This window comes from Myotis yumanensis, unplaced genomic scaffold (assembly GCF_028538775.1).
Source record: "Myotis yumanensis isolate MYYU_CA2020_CCGP unplaced genomic scaffold, mMyoYum1.0.hap1 SCAF_16, whole genome shotgun sequence".
NCBI classification, from domain to species: Eukaryota; Metazoa; Chordata; class Mammalia; order Chiroptera; family Vespertilionidae; genus Myotis; species Myotis yumanensis.
Window position 1 is genome coordinate 21,435,556 of NW_027223767.1, and position 21,376 is coordinate 21,456,931.

A 21,376-nucleotide genomic window follows, 5' to 3' on the forward strand; every position below is an offset into this window, starting at 1 on the left:
GCAGCCAGTCTCAACTAAAAATACGTAGAGATGCCCTAGCTGGTTTGGCTCAGTGGATGGAGCGTTGGCCTGCGGACTGAAGGGTCCCAGGTTTGATTCTGGTCAAGGGCACATGCCCGGGTTGTGGGCTCGATCCCCAGTGGGGTACATGCAGGAGGCTGCCGAGCAATGATTCTCTCTCATCATTGATGTTTCTATAGGGTGTCCCAAACTTCACGCAAGAAGTAATTTTGATAGAAAACACAGGTTTATAATTAAAAATTGTAAATTTTGTATTGATTCATAAAGTATACAGTATAGGGTTATGTATGGAATAGCACATCGGGTAAATGGCCTCCATGGCTTTGCTGACAAATACGCAAAGCCGTGGTCTTCATTGGTCTTCATTGTCCCTGCTCCGGGGCCATAATTGGTACTTGGTAATGCTTATCAAATTGAAGGGATTGAAATCAAAGAGCAACAGATATTAGAATCTGATTCAATAAACCAAGTAAAATTAGGCTTTTATTTTTTGTTGTTGTTGTTAATGCTCATGCAAAATTCAAATCTTACGTGAATTTTGGGACACCCTATATCTCTCGCTCTCCCTTTCCCTTTCTCTCTGAAATCAATAAAAATATATTTTAAAAAATAAAATAAAAATAAGCAGAGGGTTATAGAAAGAGGTGAAGTTGATAAGCCTTGGTGATTGGCGGTGAAGAATGAGGGAGGTTCAAGGATTCATTGATTCATTCAACAAATATTGATGTTTATATGCTGGGCTCAGGTCTGCTCTGAGACAGAATGGATGGGGCTGCCTTTCGTGGAGAGGAGGGACACAGAGGAGAAGTGAGTTGAAGAGAAGGTAATTTGGTTCTGGCCATGATGACGTTCTGCAGTCTCTGCAATACCTGAGTGCATCCTGTGAGCCTGTCTGGAGATGTAGATTTATGAGCATTATCGTTTGCTCGGAGTTGAAGTTCTGAGATCAGAGGGCCTGTAAGAGAACTTAGAGGAGCACCAAACTCAGGATTTATGGGAGGAGGGAGCTGAGATACAGGTGGACAACAGGAGTGTGATGTTACAGAAACAGGGGGGGCGGAGGTAGGATCAACTGTGTCAGAGCAACACTGAATGGTACCCCCTGGTGGCCCTGTGAGAGCAGGTGTGGCAGGGTGGAGGCAGGAGCTAGATGACAGCAGGGCCAGGAGTAAGGAAGTAGGGAAATGGAGGCAGGGAGTGTCGGTATCTGGTTATGAAGGGAAGGGAGATGGGGCAGTAGCTGGAGGGACATGTGCTTAAGAAAGAGGGCTTATTTATTTTCAGATGAAGGGGACTAGAGCAATTTTTCTTGTTTAGTTGTTTTTGGAAGTTTCTGGGGGTGGAGGGTGGTGAGTGGGGGGATGTTGCTCATACAGGAGGAAGAGAGCAGGAAATGTGGCTCTAGGCCCCTGAGGATCGGGAGAAAATGGAAGGGCTAGGGTTAGGCTAGAGGAGCTCTGTGCTCCCAGGGTGGGCCCCATAAGGACTAGGACAGAGAAATTGTTGGCAGAGTAGAGGGCCCAGCTGAGGTGGGTGGCCATTGATCTGGAGGCCTCAATCTCTTAAGCCGTGTGCTTTACTCCACTGTGAGGTCTGCTCAGAAAAAGGCTGTTAGACTCATGCAGGTTGGAGTTCAGAAAGAAATGGTGATTGTGAGGAGTTGAAAGAGTGACTGAAGAGATGGAGCATTGTGGGAACCCTAATCGGGGTATGCTGGGTGATCAAGGCCACTTTGCCATACGCATGCGTGCAGGAGAGGATGTAACCTGCTTATGTTAACATAGCATGAGCGTCATGAATTGGCATGAGGCCTCCTCTGTGTGAGCGTGTATATATGTTGCCACTGACCAGCCAGGGGCTAGGCTGCCTTGTGGGGCTGCTTCTGTGGGACTACTTTCAAGAACGACTTTGTCTCATGGTTCCTGTAGTAGCAATGGCTACTTAATCTCCAATAAAGTCTCTCCTATAAATGCCTACAGCTTCTCACGTCCCCGTCTACTACCCAGCGTCCGAGGTCCTGTGCTCCCACAAGATGCAGTTCAAGCTGGATAGGGAGTGAGCGGCATGAGGCCAGAAGGGCTGGTAGAGAGAAAGTGGAAGAGTGAATGGATGTGAGGCTGAGGAAGCAGTGGTAGTGTGATGGGAGTAACTGGATGAATGGGCCAGGAGGTTGAGAGATGGTGATAAGAAGGTGCAATGCCTCAGTTCCTGGGGTCAGGAAGAGGTTCTGTCCATGGGAATGTCTGACCTAAACAGAGGGGAAGGGAAGGTCTTTGGAGATGAGATCAAGGGATAGAGAGCCTGGAGTATGGGATTGATCGGCTGCAAAGGCCACCGAGGGTGGTGGTAGCAGTTAGGTGGAGGGAAGACTGTGAGCCCATTGTCAAAGTCTTGGGGATACAAGGGGAGTAACCAGGAGGAAGGTGGGCATGGGCTGAGGTATGGAAGGGAAATGGGTGGATGTGATCAGCGGGGAGGCTGGTGACCCCACCTCCCGACCCTGAGTTTGTGGAGTGTGAGAAAATGAACAGCCTGACCTGGAGAGAGCTGGGCGGGAGCTGAGACCTTGGGGAGCGGGGGAGCCAGGCGTCAGTTAGAGCAGGTGAGAGCTCAGGGTGTGGAGGGGTTTGTTAGCTCAATAGTAGAGGAGCACAGGCTCTGGAGAGGAGGGGGGTTACTCCTGAGGACAATCAGAGCCCAGCAGGAGAGGGAGGTGGAGGTCCCTTCTGGGGTGCAGAGCAGGAATGAGTGGGTGGCTCACATGGTCAGAACACAAAGTTCCTGGGGCCTCAGGGGCAGACTGGAGCCCTTGCTCACAGCTGTATCAGGGGGGCCTGGTGCAGGTATGCTCCCACTTCCCTCAAGAGTGGCTTTCAGGACATGGCAGCACCTTTCAAGCTGGACTGCTTGCTGCGGGGAGGGGATGGGGTTTGCCCAGAGAGCGTGGTAAATGTGCAGCTGTTAGTGCGACTGTTCCTCCAAAAGCAACCTTACCCAGCCAAGTTTGTTATCTGCAGATAAAGATTTTCAAGGCCAAGCCCTTTCACGGAAAGGTCCCTCCATCCAAAAAAATCCCTGTCCAGCTGCTGTCTTATGCTTGAAATTCCTCTAGTGGGGAAACCGCAGCTCTTAATTTCACGAGTTCAGATAAACGGTAGAAGGCAAAGGGCCCCGGAGTGGAGGACATGGCTAATCAGCAGATTCCTCACCCAAAGCAAGTGCTGAGTGAAAGAATGAGGGAGAAGAGGCAACACTCGGCACCTTTTGAAAGTTGTTTGTACTGCGACGAGACAAATACCATAAGCCCAACAGCAGGCCTGTGCTAGTCCAACTGCTTTCCTCTTTGGCAGCAGCTGTACAAAGACTTCTCCTCTTCCTTTGCCTTTTGTTTCACTGCTCTCTTTTTTGTTGTTGTTAATGCTCACCTGAGGATATTTTTCCATTGATTTTTAGAGAGAGTGGAAGGGAGGGGCAGAGACACAGAGAGAAACATGGATGTGAGAGAGACACATCAGTTGGTTGCCTCCACTTGACGGGGTGGTGGCATGCCTTCGCTCCGAGACCAGGACAAGGGCTGATGCTCTAGTCACTGAGCCAAACCAGTTACGGCTCACTTTTCTCTTTAAAATGCACCCACCCTTCTCACCTCCCCGCAAACCCTTAAATGACTCTAAGGCCTCAGCTGATGGCCGCCTCCCAGGGTTGCCCTGATTTGGTGGCACGGCTGTCATCTCTGAACTTCTTTTCTGACACGTTTATTCCTTTCACTCTGAGCGACGTTGATCTAAGTCCCTTTCCTGTTAGACTAGGTTCCTTGACAGCAAAGACTGAGTTTTTGGCATCTTTATTTGACTAACACAAAACGGAGGCCATTGTTGAATGAACTAAATATGAAAGAGAATCCTTGGCCATATGAAGACTGCCACTCAGAGAAACTGACGAGAACACTGGGTGCAAGAACAGCAACCAATGGCGAGATGGAGGTGGATCACATTTCAGGAGGCTCTGCTACTAATGGAAAATGATAAGACCTGGAAAGCTGCCGAGACTCTAGAATCAGCAGATGGCTTCACACCTCAAAGCCAAAACATGGTATATTCATTAGCAAAAGCTAAGATTCTGTCAGGCCCCGCTGTGTGTGGAGAGTCAGAGCAAACTCTCCTGAGATCTGTGGTTTCACGGAGGCAGAGGGCAGCTGCCCAGCTGTCTCGAGTGATTACCTCTTTTTCATGCCAGAGAACCTGTGAACTTGGGTGGAGGGACAGAGCAGGTGGGGGTTAATCCTGGAAAGATTTAGTTTAAAATTTGGATATTTTGTTGTTCATACATATTTCTGAATAATTATTTTTAAAAATATTGCATTAAAATAGTATTGATCCTGCCCTAGCCGGTTTGGCTCAGTGGATAGAATGTCAGCCTGCGGACTGAAGGGTCCCAGGTTCGATTCTGGCCAAGGGCACATGCCCAGGTTGCGGGCTAGGTCCCCAGTAGGGGGCATGCAGGAGGCGGCCCATCAATGATTCTCTCATCATTGATGTTTCGATCTCTCTCCCTTCCTCTCTGAAATCAATAAAAATATTTTTTTAAAAATAGTATTTATCCTGATTACTGAGTTATTTTGATGCACACCTAAGTATCAGTCACCTCCCCATAGTTCCAACCCTGGTTGTCAGGGAGGAGTGGGGAGGAGGAGTCTAGTTACTGGGTCTGGAAAGCTAAGAGGTGATTTGATATCAGGGCAGTAGGGAGACAGCGGGAGATCTTGAGCAAGGCCATTCGGGATTACAATAGTGTTTTAGGAATAGTCATCTGGCCCCAATGTGCCAGGTGGACTGGTAGGGAGGGGAGTGGAAGGGAGATATTGGAATTTGTATACTAGGATCATGTTTTTCCAGCTTAGCAGCTAAAAAGGGAAAGAACTGGAGGTATTAAGGTCAGACTTTTTTTCAAGATAGATATGCCTCAAATACATTTGGTGGTGGAAGTGAAGGGACCCGCTTAATGGAAGAGTTAACAGCTCTCACTCACTTAAGGAGTGCCTACTGTATGCTAGAGCAGGGGTTGGCAAACCTTTACTAAAAATGGCCAGACAATAAGTATTTTAGGCTTTGTGGGCCAATCTTTGTCCCAACTACTCAATGCTGCTATTTGTTGTGTGAAAGCAGCTATAGATAATATGTATATGAGTGAACATGGCCATGTTGCAATAAAACTTTATTTAAAAAACAGGCATCAGGTCTGATTTGACCTGTGGTGGTTGTAGTTTACTGGCCCCTGCTTTACGGCATTGTCATCTTCATGGTCAAGGCCAAGAGTTTAATTAGTAAGTGAAAAGAAAGCACAGAGGGAGTGCATTCAACATCCTAAGGCACACATCCCTTCCAATCACATTCCCAAGGAGACAAGTTAGACATGTGCCCACATCTTACCACTAGGGGGTCTGGGAACGCAGTCTAGCCTTGTGCCAGGGAAGATTTCAGTGGTCCATGAGCAGGCTTTCCCATAGATTCCTCTAGGGGCAGTTTCAGAACCTTCATGGAAGGTATGTTCACATACTCAAAAAAGTTTGATGAATCCTTCAATATGGGTGAATCTGTTTAGGGTGGAAGAGAAAATGCCGAGTGTAGAAGGAATGATAGAATTAGGAAATCACTATTTTCCAACCACTAATGTAATAAATAATTGGGGCAAAGATCATCAATGGATGGCACTGGATAAAAGTTTGTTGAGGAGTAAGAGGTGGTCTCAAAATCTCTCTCCATAGATTACGTATTAACAAAAGAAAAAGGCACCTTGACAATGGAAAGATCTGGCAATCACAGCCTTGATCAGATGACCAAACTTAGTATGACCAAAAGTGGGACAAACATTTACACCCCTGAACTGATGGGCTGGGAAGTAACCACATCACCTCTGTCACAGTCTTTTCAACCTGAATCAAACCACGAGGAAACAATCAGAAAAATCCAAATCGTCGTAGGACATCCTACATGACAGTTGGCCTTGCACGTTCACAAGTGCCAAATGCCATGAATGAAAAGGCAGCCCTGGCCGGTGGCTCAGTTGGTTGGAGCATTGTCCCATGCACCAAAAGGTTATGGGTTTGATTCTGGGTCAGGGCACGTATCCAGGTTGCAGGTTTGATCCCCATTTGGGGCACTTACAGGAGACAACTGATCGATGTATCTCCCTGACACCTATGTTTCTCTCTTTCCCTTCCTCTCCCTAAAGCAACATATATTCGGGTGAGGAGTAAAAAAAAAAAAAAAGGCAGATACTTCTAGATTAAAGGACGCTAATAAGGCATGATAGCCAAATGCAAGACACAATTATGGCTATATCCTGAATTGAAAATAAACAGCTATAAATGTAATTTTGTCAATTGGAGAAATTTGAGTATGTCCTGTATATTAGGTAACATATCCATTGTTAAATTTCTTAGGTATGATAATGGGGCTGTAGATATGTAGGATAATGCCCTTGTTTTTAGCAGATACTTTGGGGGTAAAGTTTCATAATGTTTCAGCAAAAATTAAAAAGTACACGTTTATATACATAAGTATATATACATATTTGTATATAGACAAATAAAGCAATTTGGCAAATGTTTAAATGGTGAATCTAGGGGAAGGGTATATGGATTTTCATTATACTATTTCTTTCTACTTTTCAACAGGTTTGATGTCTTTTACAATAAAGAGTTTTTGACCAAGCTTAACTGCCCTCAATAAACAAAATATGATTTTCTTAATAAATGCCATCATTAATGTTTTTGTTTTTTAATGAAACTGGAAAATTTTCGTTATTCCTTTTACACTCAGGAAAAAAAACAGATAAGCTTTATATATAATTTTTAGATTACAATGTTTTCCAGAGGATGTTAAACTTTATTACAAAATCCTAAGGGGAATATATTAAAAAACTATTAGAACTAATCAAAGAGTTCAGCCAGGTTGTGGAATAAATATCAATATGCAAAAATTGATTGTATTTTTTATATGTTAGCAATGAAAAATCTGAAACTGAAATTAAGAAAACAATTCCATAAAAAATAATTACTTGGGAATACATTTAAGAAAGTACAAGACTTGTACCGGAAAACTACAAAACATTAAATGAGCCAAAACCGGTTTGGCTCAGTGGATAGAGCGTCGGCCTGCGGACTGAAGGGTCCCAGGTTCGATTCCGGTCAAGGGCACGTACCTGGGTTGCGGGCACATCCCCAGTGGGAGATGTGCAAGAGGCAGCTGATTGATGTTTCTCTCTCATCGATGTTTCTAACTCTCTATCTCTCTCTCCCTTTCTCTCTGTAAAAAATCAATAAAATATATTAAAAACAAAACAAAACATTAAATGAAAGAAGAGATAAATAAATGGAGACATCCCATGTTCACAGATCAAAAGATTTAATATTGTTAAAATGGCAATATTCCCCAAATTTATTGACAGAGTCAATGCAGTCCCTATCAAAATCTCAGCTGGCCTTTTTGCGGAAAGTCTCTAAAATTCATGTGGAAGTGCAAGGCACTAAGAAGAGCTAAAATAACCTTGAAAAAGAACAAAGTTGGAGTACTTACACTTCCTGATTTCAAAACTTACTGCAAAATGACAGTAATCAAGACAGTGTAGTAAGTGGCATAGATCAGTGGAAAAGAGTCCAGAAATAAACCCTTATATTTACAATCAATTCATTTTATGTCCTTAAATGTTTTTACTACTTAGAAAAGGGAGACTGAACATAAATTATGTATTGATACATCTTTCCAGTTCTGGGACAGTACAGCTTTATATATTTAAATTGTGGAGATTTTATATATATATATTTACCATTTTAAGTGTATAGTTTAGGGGCATTAAGTACATTTACATTGTTGGGCCCCATTACCACCATCCATCTCCAAAAAATTTTCATCTTTCCCAACTGAAATTCTGTATTCATAAACACTCCACCCCAGTCCCCACCCCTGGAAACCACTATTATACTATTCATTACTTTCTACCTATGAATTTGGCTATTTTAGGTACCTCATATAAGTAGAATCATACAAGATTTGCTTTTTGTGTCTGCCTTATTTTAAGTTCCATCCATGTATCATTTACCAGCATTTCCTTCCTCTTTAAGCCAGAATAACGATCCATTGTATGTATATACATTTTGTTTATCTATTCACCCATCAACGAACATTTGGGCTGTTTCCATCTTTCGGTTCCTGTGAATAATGCTGCCATGAACACTGGTGCACAAACATCTGTTTTGAGTCCTTGCTTTCAATTCTTTTATGTATAGATCCGGAAATGAAATTACTGCGTCAAAGGTAATTCTAATCTTTTTGAGGAACCACCGTACTTTTCCACAGTGAAGCACCATTTTACATGCCATTAGCAATGCACAAAGGTCCCAATTTCTCATTTTCACCAATAACTTTTTGATAATTTAAAAATATTTCCCTTTAAACATGCTTTTATCAGAACTATGTAGCTGCAGATTCCACCTAATTCTAATTATGGAAAAATGACTAGCATATAAACTAATCAGGAAATCTTCATTGGCAAATCAAGCAGTCAAACTGATTTATCTTCTGTTGAAAAAAGTCTTCATTCTTACACGTTTCCATTAAAAAAAAAAAAAAAACCCACACACATCTTTTGAATCTTAATACAGTCAGAGCTGTGCCATGAATTTGTTTCCTGAGTGAAATAAAATACTGCCAGTCTCAATATATCCTCCTAATGCTCCTTGCTTTACGTTCAAAGGGTTCTCTCTCGGGATCAATGCATTATTTGACACTGAGATGAAAGAGGTGAGGTCTTCATTAACAAAAACCATTTCCAATTGTCCGTTTACTTGGCAACCAGAAAGTTTTTGCAGGCAGGGACGTTGCACAACAGTAACATGTAAGATGTGTGAGAAGCATGTCCTTTTGTGAAGCAGGATGATGATTGACGGGAGGCGGAAAAGGACACCATGAGGAATGGGGATGGGGACGAAGTGGATCTCAAGCCTGGCTGCACAAAACAAAACTGACAACACAGACTGATGCCTGACCCTGCCTCGAGTCTGACCTAATTTGGTTCGGGGTGCAGCCCAGGCACTGGATTTCTGAAACTTCTCCAGGTGATTCTACGGAGTAGCAAAGTCAAGAACCCTTGGCTTTGGAGTAGGAAGAGAACCCAGGGTTGATCCTAGCCCAGGGAAGACATGTGACGATTAAGCAGAAGCCTGTAAGGGAGCGTTGTGGCCCCCAAGAGGAGAAAAACTGTGTTACAGAAGCCAAGGAAAGACTGCTTAAGAAAGGTGGAGCCCTGGCCAGTGTGCTTAGTGGTTAGAGCGTCGCCTGTGCACCCAAGGGTTTTTGGGTTCTTTTCCAGGTCAAGAGCATGTACCTGGGTTGCAGGTTCCATCCCAGGCCCCAGTTGGGGCGCTTGCGGGAGGCATCCAATTGATGTGTCTCTCACATCGATGTCTCTCTCTCTCTCTCCCCCTCCCTCCCTCTTCCACTCTTTCTAAAAGTCAATGTAAAAAATATCCTCAGCTGAGGATTAAAGAAATAAAAAAGAAAGGTAGAGAGTCAAATACTGCAGAGAAGACTCTAAAAGTATCCATCTACTAACATGTCTGGATGTTACTAGAGCACAGTAGGAAGCAGCTACCTTAACTTAAAAATTCATGCAAATTTCAGAGAGAGAGAGAGAGAGAGAGAGAGAGAGAAAGAAAGAAATACCAATGGGCTGCCTCCCGTACACACCCTGACCAGGAACTGAACCCAAAACCTTTTGGTGAACAAGAAGATGCTCCAACCAACTGAACCACCCAGCCAGGGCTCTATTTTTTTTTTTTTTTTAACTTACTGATTTCAGGGTGTGGGGGGAGAGAGAAACATCAATTTGTTGTCTCATTTATACATTCTTTGGTTGATTCTTGTATGTGTCCTGATTAGGGATTGAACTTGAAACCGTGGTGTATTGAGATGACGCTTATTAAGCTACTTGGCCAGGGCCTTGCATTTTATTCCTTGATTTTTATTTTAATATAAAATATTTAAATGAGATATCATAGGAAAAACAAAATGAAAATTCTAAACTTTATGAGCCATCACAAGAGATTATCTTCATCTTTTGGATTATTAAACTGCTCAGCAAGTGCAGCTGGTAGAGTCCTAATTTATCTGTCCACACTGACTCCACTGGCTGTAGAAATTCCACATTTTTGCAATTATCAACAATTTTAATTAAATAAGGCACAGATTCTTTGGTTAGTTGAGCAGGTTCCAGTGGAAACAGATCAGTATATCTTCTCTTTTATCTCTGAATAACTTTAGTTTCAAAGTGTTATACATGCAATTTATAATGCTTTCTTGTAAGTGATGAAAACTAGTTTTCTGGAAGCACTTAGTAGGTATTCAAAAGTTTGTTGAATGAATAAAAACATGTACTTGTATTTAGATGAGTTAGAACAATTGACTCATTTTATGACCAAAAAAAAAATCCATTCATTTTGCTGAACCAAGAAAAGACAGAAGTACTTGCTATCTACAAACCTACAAGTGATGTTGCTTCATCTAGCCGCAGGAAAGTATTCTGAAGTTAGGAGGTCTGGTGTCAGGTTTTAATTACACCACCACCCAGGTGGGACCTCTTCCTAAGCTGGAAGTATCTTTGGGCTGCCAGGAGCAGGAAGCAGGAAGCAAGAGGGAGGAAATCAAATTCCCTCAGCAGTCCCCTTCATTCTGAGCACTCCCCTTTTATTTAATACTAGAGGCCTGGTGCACAAAATTTGTGCATGGGTAAGGTCCCCTAGGCCTGGCCAGTGATCAGGGCTGATCGGGCCTTCCGGCTGCTGACAGGGGCCTCCCTTCCCTCTGCGCCGCCCCCTGGTGGTCAGTGCATGTCATGGTGAGTGAATGAACTCCCAAGGGGACAATTTGCATATTAGGCTTTTATATATATAGATACTGGAGTTTGGTTTCACATGAAAATAGGATTCCTTGTTTAGTTTAAAATCCACTGGATTATACTCTAAAGGTGTGGAAAGATTTTAAAGTTGTATATTTATTTATATTTAAAGTATATTTTTATTGATTTCAGAGGGGATCGGAGGGGGATAGAGAGATAGAAATATCAATGACGAGAGAGAATAATTGATTGGCTGCCTCCTGCACATCCCACACTGGGGATCGAGCCCATAACCTGGGCATGTGCCCTGATCGGGTATCGAACCGTGACCTCAAAGTATTATATATGCAATTCATAATGCTTTGAAATGAGTCACTGTACAAGGTTGATGCTCAAACCCTGAGCCACACCAGCCAGGCTCAAGTTATATATTTAAATCACAATGTCATTGATATTGGTTAAATTTTCAATATGGTTTTGGCAAGCTAATGCTTCTGGGAAGGTTTTTAAAAAGCACATCTAATTTCCTCAAAGATCTAAGTGGAAATATAAGTAGGAAATGTCTCAAAACTTTGCAAATTCAATAAGTAAGCTGTACTGAAGAGAAAACAAAAAAGAGGAACTGAAATAAACAGATGACACATTTTTTTCAAATGTCACATTTAATGTTTTCACCACTGTACTCCAAATCTACATTGTACAAAGTAACCAATAAGTGTGCCACGGTAATTGACCAACCTCTGAGATTGTACCTTTCACACCAGTGTCTTCTTGGGCTCTTTTGATACTAAACACGTTTCTCATTCAAGTGAATTGAAATGCTTCAGTTGGGTTGATTCTCAGGAGCCTCATAAAAAAAAGAAACAAAGATATTGCACCATCTTTGTTTAGTAATTCAATGTTTGTTTCTTTCACAGCAAATAATTACTTCATTGAAGTTAAAACTTCCAAACATAACTTATTAATAGTCTTCAAATTCAGCTCAGATCACTCAGGATGAAAATACTCTGCTAAATACAGATAACTTACAATAACTTTAACAGTTAATTGTCCATAACACACACCAAGGTTTTTTCCTAGACCAATTTTAAGACGATCCATTAATATTCCTTGTACAGGTGAAAAATGATCTTCAGTTTTCTTCTCTTTTTATTTTTAATATAAAAGTTGGAAGGGACATTCAAGTTTCAAGTCTCCACATTGAACTTAAAAAAAAAAAAAATAGTCATCATCAGCATGTGGAGGTAAACAAGCCAAGTTGTATAACTCCAGGAGGTAGAGGCCTTCAATTTGTATTCATATATACATATGCACAGAAGAATTCAGTGTTCCAACAGAAAAAAGAATTTGTCAAAAAGTAATAAGTTATTTACTACTGTGACATTTCAAGACTCCCACAGCTTTGCCTAAGGACACAAACACATTTGACATAATTCCCTATGTGCCTTTTTTTTTTTTTTTTTGTGGCTTTAAATTTCTTTAAAATTTGTTTTTGACTTTTATTTTTATCTTTTTTTATTGTCCAGTGCAGGAAAAGTCTCACAAAATTTCACAGACCTAAAATGTGCAAGCTAGTTCTCTCTCTATACAGCAATGTTGGAATTCTTTTGAAATTAGCCCAGAAATGAATTATTTACACACATGAAAGATGCATGCTTGGGGGTTCTTTTATGTAAGAAAGAGCAGAAAAACTTCTAATAAAAATAGATTAAATATATATATATATATTTATACTGGGTAAGGAAAACAGAAGTTTAGTCTCTCCTAGTCACAAACTCATTCTTTCTACCCACAACATTGGATTTTAGACAGCACACATCACCGTCACGGCTCTAATGAGAAGCTAATTATAGGGCTTGATCATTAGGTGGCATGCCCCACCCCCCTCCCCCCAGGTGCGGCCACGATCAGCTCACGTGGCTCCATGATTGGTCACAGGCAAGGTTTCTAGATTCTTTCATTTTAGAAAACCCTTAATTTTCAGGAATGGCTCAAATATCAAAATGTATGACTCTCCTGTGTGTGTGTGTGTGTGTGTGTGTGTGAACAATCCCACTTCATTTTAAAAAAAGAAAAACAAAACAAAACAAAAACACAAAACCCCAAACTTCCAAATTTGGTTCAATTCTCATTTGTTCTGAGGTGAGCCATAACAGCTGCACTAAATTCATAAAACATGTGCAACTCTGGGTAAAATATTTTTCTTCTAAAAGCACAACCACTTTACAAGATTAAAAGTCTAGTAACATTTCTAAATATTATTCATATCATACAAGTAGTGGTTGTTAATTTAAAACTTCATTAGTAAAATTACAGTACAAGCATGATTAACCTCCAGAATTGCAAATCCCAGACTCCAGTGGAAAGCTACATTACATCTTCAGTAGTACATTATCTTCCACCGTCACTCCCACACCAGAGGAGATGGGGGCATCTCAGATGGCTGGGCAACAGTGGAACTAGAAAAAAAAGGAGACACGGTGAAAACACTTGTAACACCACAAAGGGCAAAGGGCAATTCACTGTTGCCTGTTTTCTTCTCTGCCTTTAAAAAAACCCTGTAAAGTCCAGTTGTGGAATTTGATTGGTTTCTTTTAACTTCTGTAAATTGCATCTGTTCCACATTGTTGGCTTAAGGATCTATGTTTAGTGAGGCAATATGGTACAGTGGCTAATACACCGCCTTGGAAACAATGTCATTTACTAGTTGTGTGACACAGAGCAGATTCCTTCATCTTTCCTCTTGGAGAGGGAAAATGCTTTTTTTTTTTTTATTGTTAATCCTCACCCGAGGATCATTTAGATGAAGGGAGGGGGAAGAGACACACAGAGAGAAACATCAGCGTGAGAGAGACACATCAGTTGGTTGCTTCCTGCATTTACCCCAACCAGAGCCGGGGATTGAGCCTGCAACCAAGGTAAACACCTTGACCAGAATCAAACCCGGGACCCTTCAGTCTGTGGGCCGAAGCTCTATCCACTGAGCCAAACCAGCTAGGGCAGGGAATGCTATTGTGATGAATAAATGAGATAATGTATGTAAAGTGCTTTCCACAGTGCCTACTTCATAATATGAAGTAAATGGTAGTTATTATAAATAGTAATGCTTATAATCAATTAGAAAAATAACCTTAAACGATGCAGAATTATCCATTTGAAAGTAACCTCTCAAAATACAGTGACTTTAAGTGGGAACCGGTTTTTTGTTGTTGTTGTTAATCCTCACCCGAGTATTAACTTTGATTTTTGGAGAGTGGAAGGGAGGGGAAGAAACAGAGAGAGAAACATCAATGTGAGAGAGGCACATTGATTGGTTGCCTCTGGGACACACCCTGAATTGGATGGAGGCTGCAACTGAGGCACATGCCCTTGACCAGAATCAAACCCGTGACCCTTCAGTCCATGGGCCGACGCTCTAACCACTTAGCAACTGGATAGGGCTTTTTTTGTTGTTGTTCTTAATCCTCACCTGAGGATATTTTTTCCCCATTGATTTTTTAAAGGGAGTGAGAGGGAGGGGGAAAAACAGAGAGAGAAACATGTAAGTGAGAGAGACACATCCATCGAAGTGGGGACCTACTTTGAATGAGCCTCATAAGCTTTCTTTATCAAGTATTAACTGAGTAGTAATGGATGATCATTTAGCATTTGTTATCCATTGATTTGTTTTATCAGTTATTTCATATGTCTGTCTAATGTTGCCAACCAGATTATAAACATAATCTAGGGATTGTGTGTCAGCACTTTGCTTCTCTGGGGCCCAGAATAATGAATAAGTTGCACCTGGAAAGGTACTGGGTCACTGACTGTTAGGGGGAAAAAACTAAAACAAAGTAATTTTAAACAACAGAGAAGTAAAAATGCAACTTAATTCTTTCTTTCTAACAACATATACATGGAATAATTCTAAACAAAAAAATCTTGACTTTGATTCAATAAATTAAACCAACTTCAATACCATGTTAAGACCAATTAAAACAGAAATGAGGGGAAGGGAAAGAGAATCAGAGAGAAGAGGGAGAAAGGCAGGTGGGGAAGATAGGAGATAGAGTGTGGCCTCTCAGATCCAAACCGCCCCCCCTTCTTTGTGCTCCTTTGTGATACGGGAGCCAGATGCCGTTCACATTTCTCCTCGGCCACCTGCTTGATGCTAGCCTTTGTCGACAGAGGGTGCTGGAGAGGCACCGCCCGGCCACAGCATTAGGAAGCAGCTGCCCTTCCCGGTTCCGTGTGCCTTTTTATTTTGTTTTACTTCTTTATTTTAATATGAAAGGCCCAGCTGTGGTCTACCCGAACATTCCGGCAAGTTGCTCTGCAGCCCAACAGGCCTCTTTGATGGATGAGTTCTGCCCCCACGTTTGGAAAGTTTCTTCACCACCCTCCTGGGTGTGTCTCTGTGGCAGCCATATCACCTCCAAATCTTATTAGCTTTGGGTGAAGGGACCTCCTCTAAGGTCTTAATTTCTTCCTTGTTCACTCTTTCCCTAGTTAATGCTTCTGTTATTAAATTTTATGGGTGTGGTTTCTTTCTCATGTCTGGGCCTTGAATGGTACAGTCAGTCAGGGAAAGGGAGACTGAGAAGGCAAGGACAAAGAGAATGAGGCTTCTAGGTTCCAAAGTAGATTTCTAGCTCTTGAACCAACAAGCCTACTGGACACACCTGCAGTGCATCTATAAAAATAAATGTTCTTGCTGCACTTATTCCGAAGGTGCTGGGGATGGCAGTGGGAACCCCGGTGACCATGTCTAACTCCAGGACAATGGCCACCATACTGTTGCTGCAGGAGATCCCCATGTACATGACCAGGCAGCACAATGGTCATTTGGGGGAAAAACTACCAAAGCAACCACAGTGAATTGGCATCAGTGTAAAAACTAATGCTAACATTTTAATATGCTTTTGACTAAAGCCAAAGTTTAAACAGAAACTTTCTGTTGGACCTTTTATCTATGTTACTGAATCAAAATAAAAACAGAAATATGCTGAATAACAAAATCACAACGGCCTCCTAATACTAACAAGAAAGTTAGAATTACGTTCACATAGTTACCTAATAAAGCTCTTAAAAGCAGCAGACTGAGGGTTGATGCAGAGAGGCACTCTGTTTCCTTTCTGCTGTTCCAGAATGAACTGGTGAATAATTTCTGTGGAGAAAACAAACACACAAGGCATGCCAATTTGCAGGTCTGGGAGCGGCGGGTTCTCAGCTAACGCTAGCCAGTGTCAGAAGAGCATTTCCTGCTGGTTTAGTTAAATCAGATACACATCATCTGTCAGGCAGACTCCAGCAGAACTTTCCTGAAACCAAATGACAGGTGCTGCTAAACACAGGCAAAACCCCCCAAAGCGCCTCACTCAGGGCGAAAATCCCATCCCTGGGAGGAGTAAAATGGTCTATAAATTTGAGAGATGACACCACAGGGTTTGGCAATATGAGTGAACTCTTCTAAATTGCTGGTAATTACCATCTTATTGAAAATCACTTAAAATACCTTGATGATTAGATACAGTTTGGGGCTGGTTTCTTTGGGAACTGCTCTCTCAATAAATAAAATTTTATTGATTCCTCTAAAATGCCCTATAGCAGACACTCAAATCATTCAGAATTTTGGATGTCATAACCCCCTACCCCATCCCAAAAGGTGGTGTCAGGAAATTTTACGAGTCGACTAGCAGAAATTTCCTTCTCTTGTCATCATCCATGGAATGATCCCTCAGTGGATGTTTATCTTTTTTAAAACTTTGCATGTTATACATCCAATATGTTCCATTCAATTAATTACACTCAATGAATACATATTAAATATATTGAGTCACACTCATCAAGTAAGTTAGCTTTGAAAACAAGAACAAAATATTTATTCCTCTGCCTGTCCTTCTCCTGGATGTAGAACTAACTGAGCGTTTTTGTAACATACATAGCATTCATGGTACATGACTTGAATAGAGTTGTACGCGAGGCTGTAAAATAAACCTATGAGATCTCAGCTCTTCCGGGCCACGCAATGAAAAACGTTACTAGTGATCCTGCCAGGCCGAAGGCCAAAAAAGGTACTCACCTTTAACCTGTCGAACAGAACTGAGGTTCTTCTCAAAAGTGTCATCAAATTTGGGGTTGGTGACAGGCTCAAAGTCACTGGTATAAACTCTTCCAGTAGAGGTGGAAAAGCAACATTTACACATACACGTGTGATATCGTAGTCGCCCTTCATCTAGGTAGGGGTGGGCTAAGGCATCCTTAGCGGATATTCTTTTGGACTGAAATCAAATTTAGAGACCAGCACATCAACACTACAGATAAACACGACTGTCCACACAGGGTCTTTCTCAAGGCACAGTAACTGCTTATACTTTATGGTACATCCTGTGTAAAGAGGGATAACTGAAGTCAGGGTGGGTAATGCAGCAGTTGAGGGAGTATGAAGTGACTTTCTGCTAAGATCCCAAAGAATTCCTACCTCAAAATAAATGTATGCCGCGCCCACAGTTATAAATATCATGACATTAAAATATGTAATGCTTTGGAGGGGAATTTACATTTTATTTTTATTTTTTTAAATAAAATTTTATTGATTTCAGAGAGGAAGGGAGAGGGAGAGAGAGAGAGAAAAATCAATGATGAGAGAGAATCATCGATTGTCTGCCTCCTGCACGCCCCACACTAGGGACCGAGCCTGCAACCCTGGCATGTGCCCTTGACCAGAATCGAACCTGGGACCCTTCAGTCCACAGGTGGATGCTCTATCCACTGAGCCAAACCAGCTAGGGCAGAAGTTTACATTTTAAATAGCAGTTATAGTTTCTAAACATGTCTCAGCATCTAGAAGAGATGTGATCACGGTGGCAATTTTACAAAGCTGCTTGAAACTTTAATTCTCTTAGAATGCCAAGTCAATATAGGATATCTGAAGCTGCTGGAGTTAGGCAGCAGGTAACAGCCTGAATGCCATGTTTTAACAACCAGCTCACTCTGAATATCAGCAGCCTGTTGTTTCCTGACACTTCAGATCAGAATACGTAATATACTAGTTTCAGGTTGATAAACCATACACTTTTAAACTCATTTCTCCATTAAAAAAAAGTCCTTCCTTTGAGCTCAGTGGACATATAAGTACTACTGTGTGAGAGAAAGTGGATTTTAAAGGATTTAAGGATAGGCTCAGGAGCAGAGAATAGAATAAAAACTGACACTCTGCCCTACTTGCAATATGATCAAGCACTTCACATAACATGGTTAACCACCCCCGGCCCCTGCCAAAAAAAAAACATTTTGCACTTAAACCAAACAACAACAATAAAAAACAAACAAAAAACACCAGATCATCTTGACTGGTTCTGGTCCCCCAGATAATGAAACGTTAACTATTTCCCATAAACCCAGATTCCCCCAAAACATTTTAATCTCTGCTTTTTTGCTGTGCTGATGCTAAAAGGCATGCCATGCCCTTCCAGGAGATGATCATCGCAAATGAAAGCTGCTCTCTCCACCACGAGCAGACAAATGTAAACGTAACAACCTTGGCTTTGCTCCTGTTGTTTTGTACTTGGTGACCCAGCTGAACTGATTCACCGGTACTTTTAGCAAGTAAACCTTTTCTCTTTGTAAATAAATCCAGCTATTCCTGGAGGTTGCACTGGAATAAAGGTCCACTGTCAGGCCCGGCTGGCATGGCTCAGTGGTTGAGTGTCAACCTATGAACCGGGACGTCGCTGGTTTGATTCCCAGTCAGGGGACATGCCCGGGTTTCAGGCTTAATCCCCAATGTGGAGCGTGCAGGAGGCAGCCAATTAATGATTCTCTCTCATCACTGATGTTTCTCTCTCTCTCCCTTTCTCTCTAAAAGCAATAAAAATATATTTTAAAAAAGAAAGCCTACTGTCAGAATCAAAAGAAACTAGCTGGCCGACAGTGCACCTTTCCCGAGACAGGGCCCTTCAACCCGTGTCTCTGGCCAGTCTCACATAGGGATTGAGCTCTTCGGCTTTTGCTGACTAAATTTGGTTGTTGGCCGAGTCTATTTCTGTTTCTGATTGAAACGAGTGATTATGTCCACACTGGTGACCGCTATGATTGAATCTGGGTTTTAATTTTACCATCTGACCATTAAATCACTTCTGTCAGGTGGCAGATGTCAGAAATTGGGTTCCTATGAGCTGCCACCAGTAGCTGGAGTCTGGCTTCCCTACTGGTCTTTGTGTTTTTTGTTTTTGTTTTTTTTAAATAGGTTTTTATTGATTTTAGAAAGAGAGAAAGGGAGAGGGAAACATCGATCGGCTACTTCCTGTACATGCCTCAACTGGGGATCGCACTCACAACCTGGGTGTGTGTCCTGACCGGGAATGGAACCTGAGACCATAGGGTACATACGATTAAACTCCAACCAACTGAGCAACACTGACCAGGGCTCCTTTTTTCTTATATTTGCCTAAAGGCTCCTGCTACAAACTAAAGATCAGGAATTGAGTATTCCTTAAGAAATATCACAAGGACCTCAGTAAAGGATGCTATCAGATGGTACTCTGACCACTGTCTTCATGGTATGAATTCATGGGTGTAACTGACATCATCCCCACAGACACCACTGCTGAGACCGAACCAGGTAACTGAGCCAGGATTTCCAGGAACGTTTCAGTCCAGGAGCAGACATATGGCAACAGACTGCGTAGCCCAGTGGTTCTCAACCTTGGCTGCACATTAGAATCACCTGGGAATCTTTTTAAAATCTTTTTTGTTATGGGGTGAGGCCACAACATTTGTAACAAAGAAACAGAATTTCCGGAGGATGAGGCCCAGAAATCAGGATTTTAAAAAGATTCCCAGGTGATTCTAATGTGCAGCCAAGGTTGAGAACCACTGGCTTAGCCCAATAGCAACAATAAGTAATTAATTACTGCAACTAAATAGGCTAAATAAACTGATTTAATTATGGTTAGTGTTCTATTTTTAATGGATATTTAAAAAACCCTCATTTCTTTCTTTTTAATGTACGGCCAAACCTAAATTCAACAGGTTAAAAACAGAATAAAACATTCTTTAAAAATGATATCTACTTTTAATGTCGATTATAAATTAATAAAGCATCAGGCCAATTTAAAAATAAGAATTCTGTAAAAAAAACAACAACACATTTATTGGTTGGACTTGTTCTACAAGAAATGATAAAAAATGGTTAAATATTATGCAGTGATCCTTAACTTGCCAAATAAATTCCTTTATTTTTTAATGACTGTGTAGTAATTTACTTCGGTTCAATAAGAATCTGTTCTCTTTACCAGATAAATCTTACCTCCCTCTTATAAAGATAATTAATTGTAAATATGATATCAAAAGTTTCATTTACTGCCCTAGCTGGTTTGGCTCAGTGGATAAAATGTTGGCCTGTGGACTGAAGGGTCCCAGGTTCGATTCCAGTCAAGGGCACATGCTCAGGTCGCAGGCTCGATCCCCAGTCGGGGCTGTGCAGGAGGCAGCTGATAATGATTCTCTCTCATCATTGATGCTTCTATCTCTCGCTCTCTTCCTTTCTGAAATCAATAAAAAAAATATATATATATATATATAAAGTTTCATTTATTTAGGTGTGACAATCCCACTATTGAGGAATAAGGACTACCTTTCACATAGAACTGATGTCTAACAGGCCTCCCAGGATAATATGTGTGGTATCTGCTCTACAGCTTAGGACCCTCCAGCCTTAAGGTTGTAAAGTCTGTGAGTTCGGGCAGGTCAGGAGCCTTAATAAACATGGGCTCCCTGAGAAAGAGGATACCTTACAGATATAAGTACTGCAGGGAAAATCTAGTACAGGTGAATCACATGGTTTTTGGTTCCTAATCTAAATAGAACTAATAAAGAACACAAGATATTTCTGACACATAAAAGGAAATTTTAACCTCGGGGCCTTTATAATCTTCTATGGGCAGACAGAAATTACCTCTGAAGCTAGAAGTTAATGTGGCTCTAGTTTTGTTAACCATACAAAGGGTCTTTATGTATTAATCAACATCTCCTGTTAGCTATATAGATAGACTTGCCAAATAAAACAAAATACCAAACTAATGACACTAAATCACTAGGTCACTGAGCAAGTTCTGTGGTTGGAATGGTCCTTAATGGCAGGAACTTGACCACAAGGAGGGACTGTGGAATTGAGAACGGCCACTTTGTCCTGCTTCCGTATTACTAAGTACCTCACAAAGTAATAAAGTAAACAAACAAAAGGAAAACTAACAAACAAACAAACACCAAACAAATAGAAATCCACTATGCACCCTGAGATGTAACAAAAATAACTTGGTCACTGATTGGTTCTGGTCCCAATAATAAAACCTTGACTGTTTCTCACAAACCTGGACTCTAACAAAACATTTTTATCCCTAATCTTTGTTATGCTGATGTCTCAAGATAGCTCCGGCCTTTGTGGATTTGATCCTCATGTGAGACAGCTGCTGTTTTCTCA

The 21,376-nt window shown here is 41.4% G+C and overlaps 1 protein-coding gene across 2 annotated transcripts in view; it reads right to left on the bottom strand.

Annotated features, from left to right (window-relative positions):
* Positions 1–5,202: 5,202 nt before the first annotated feature.
* The window catches only part of NLK (nemo like kinase), a 135,011-nt gene continuing 118,837 nt past the window's right edge, over positions 5,203–21,376 (bottom strand). Inside the window, exons 9-12 of one of the 2 annotated variants that reach the window (XR_011468382.1) lie at positions 16,976–17,174; positions 15,967–16,060; positions 13,247–13,373; positions 5,203–5,614 (exon numbers count right to left, since the gene is read on the bottom strand). Coding sequence is in view for 1 of the 2 variants with exons in the window: in XM_070393701.1 (XP_070249802.1) it covers positions 13,319–13,373; positions 15,967–16,060; positions 16,976–17,174 (348 nt within the window). In the remaining variant the exon portion in view is untranslated. Of the gene's footprint in view, positions 5,615–11,538; positions 13,374–15,966; positions 16,061–16,975; positions 17,175–21,376 lie in introns of those variants that run through there. The other variant, XM_070393701.1, reaches the window with a different exon arrangement.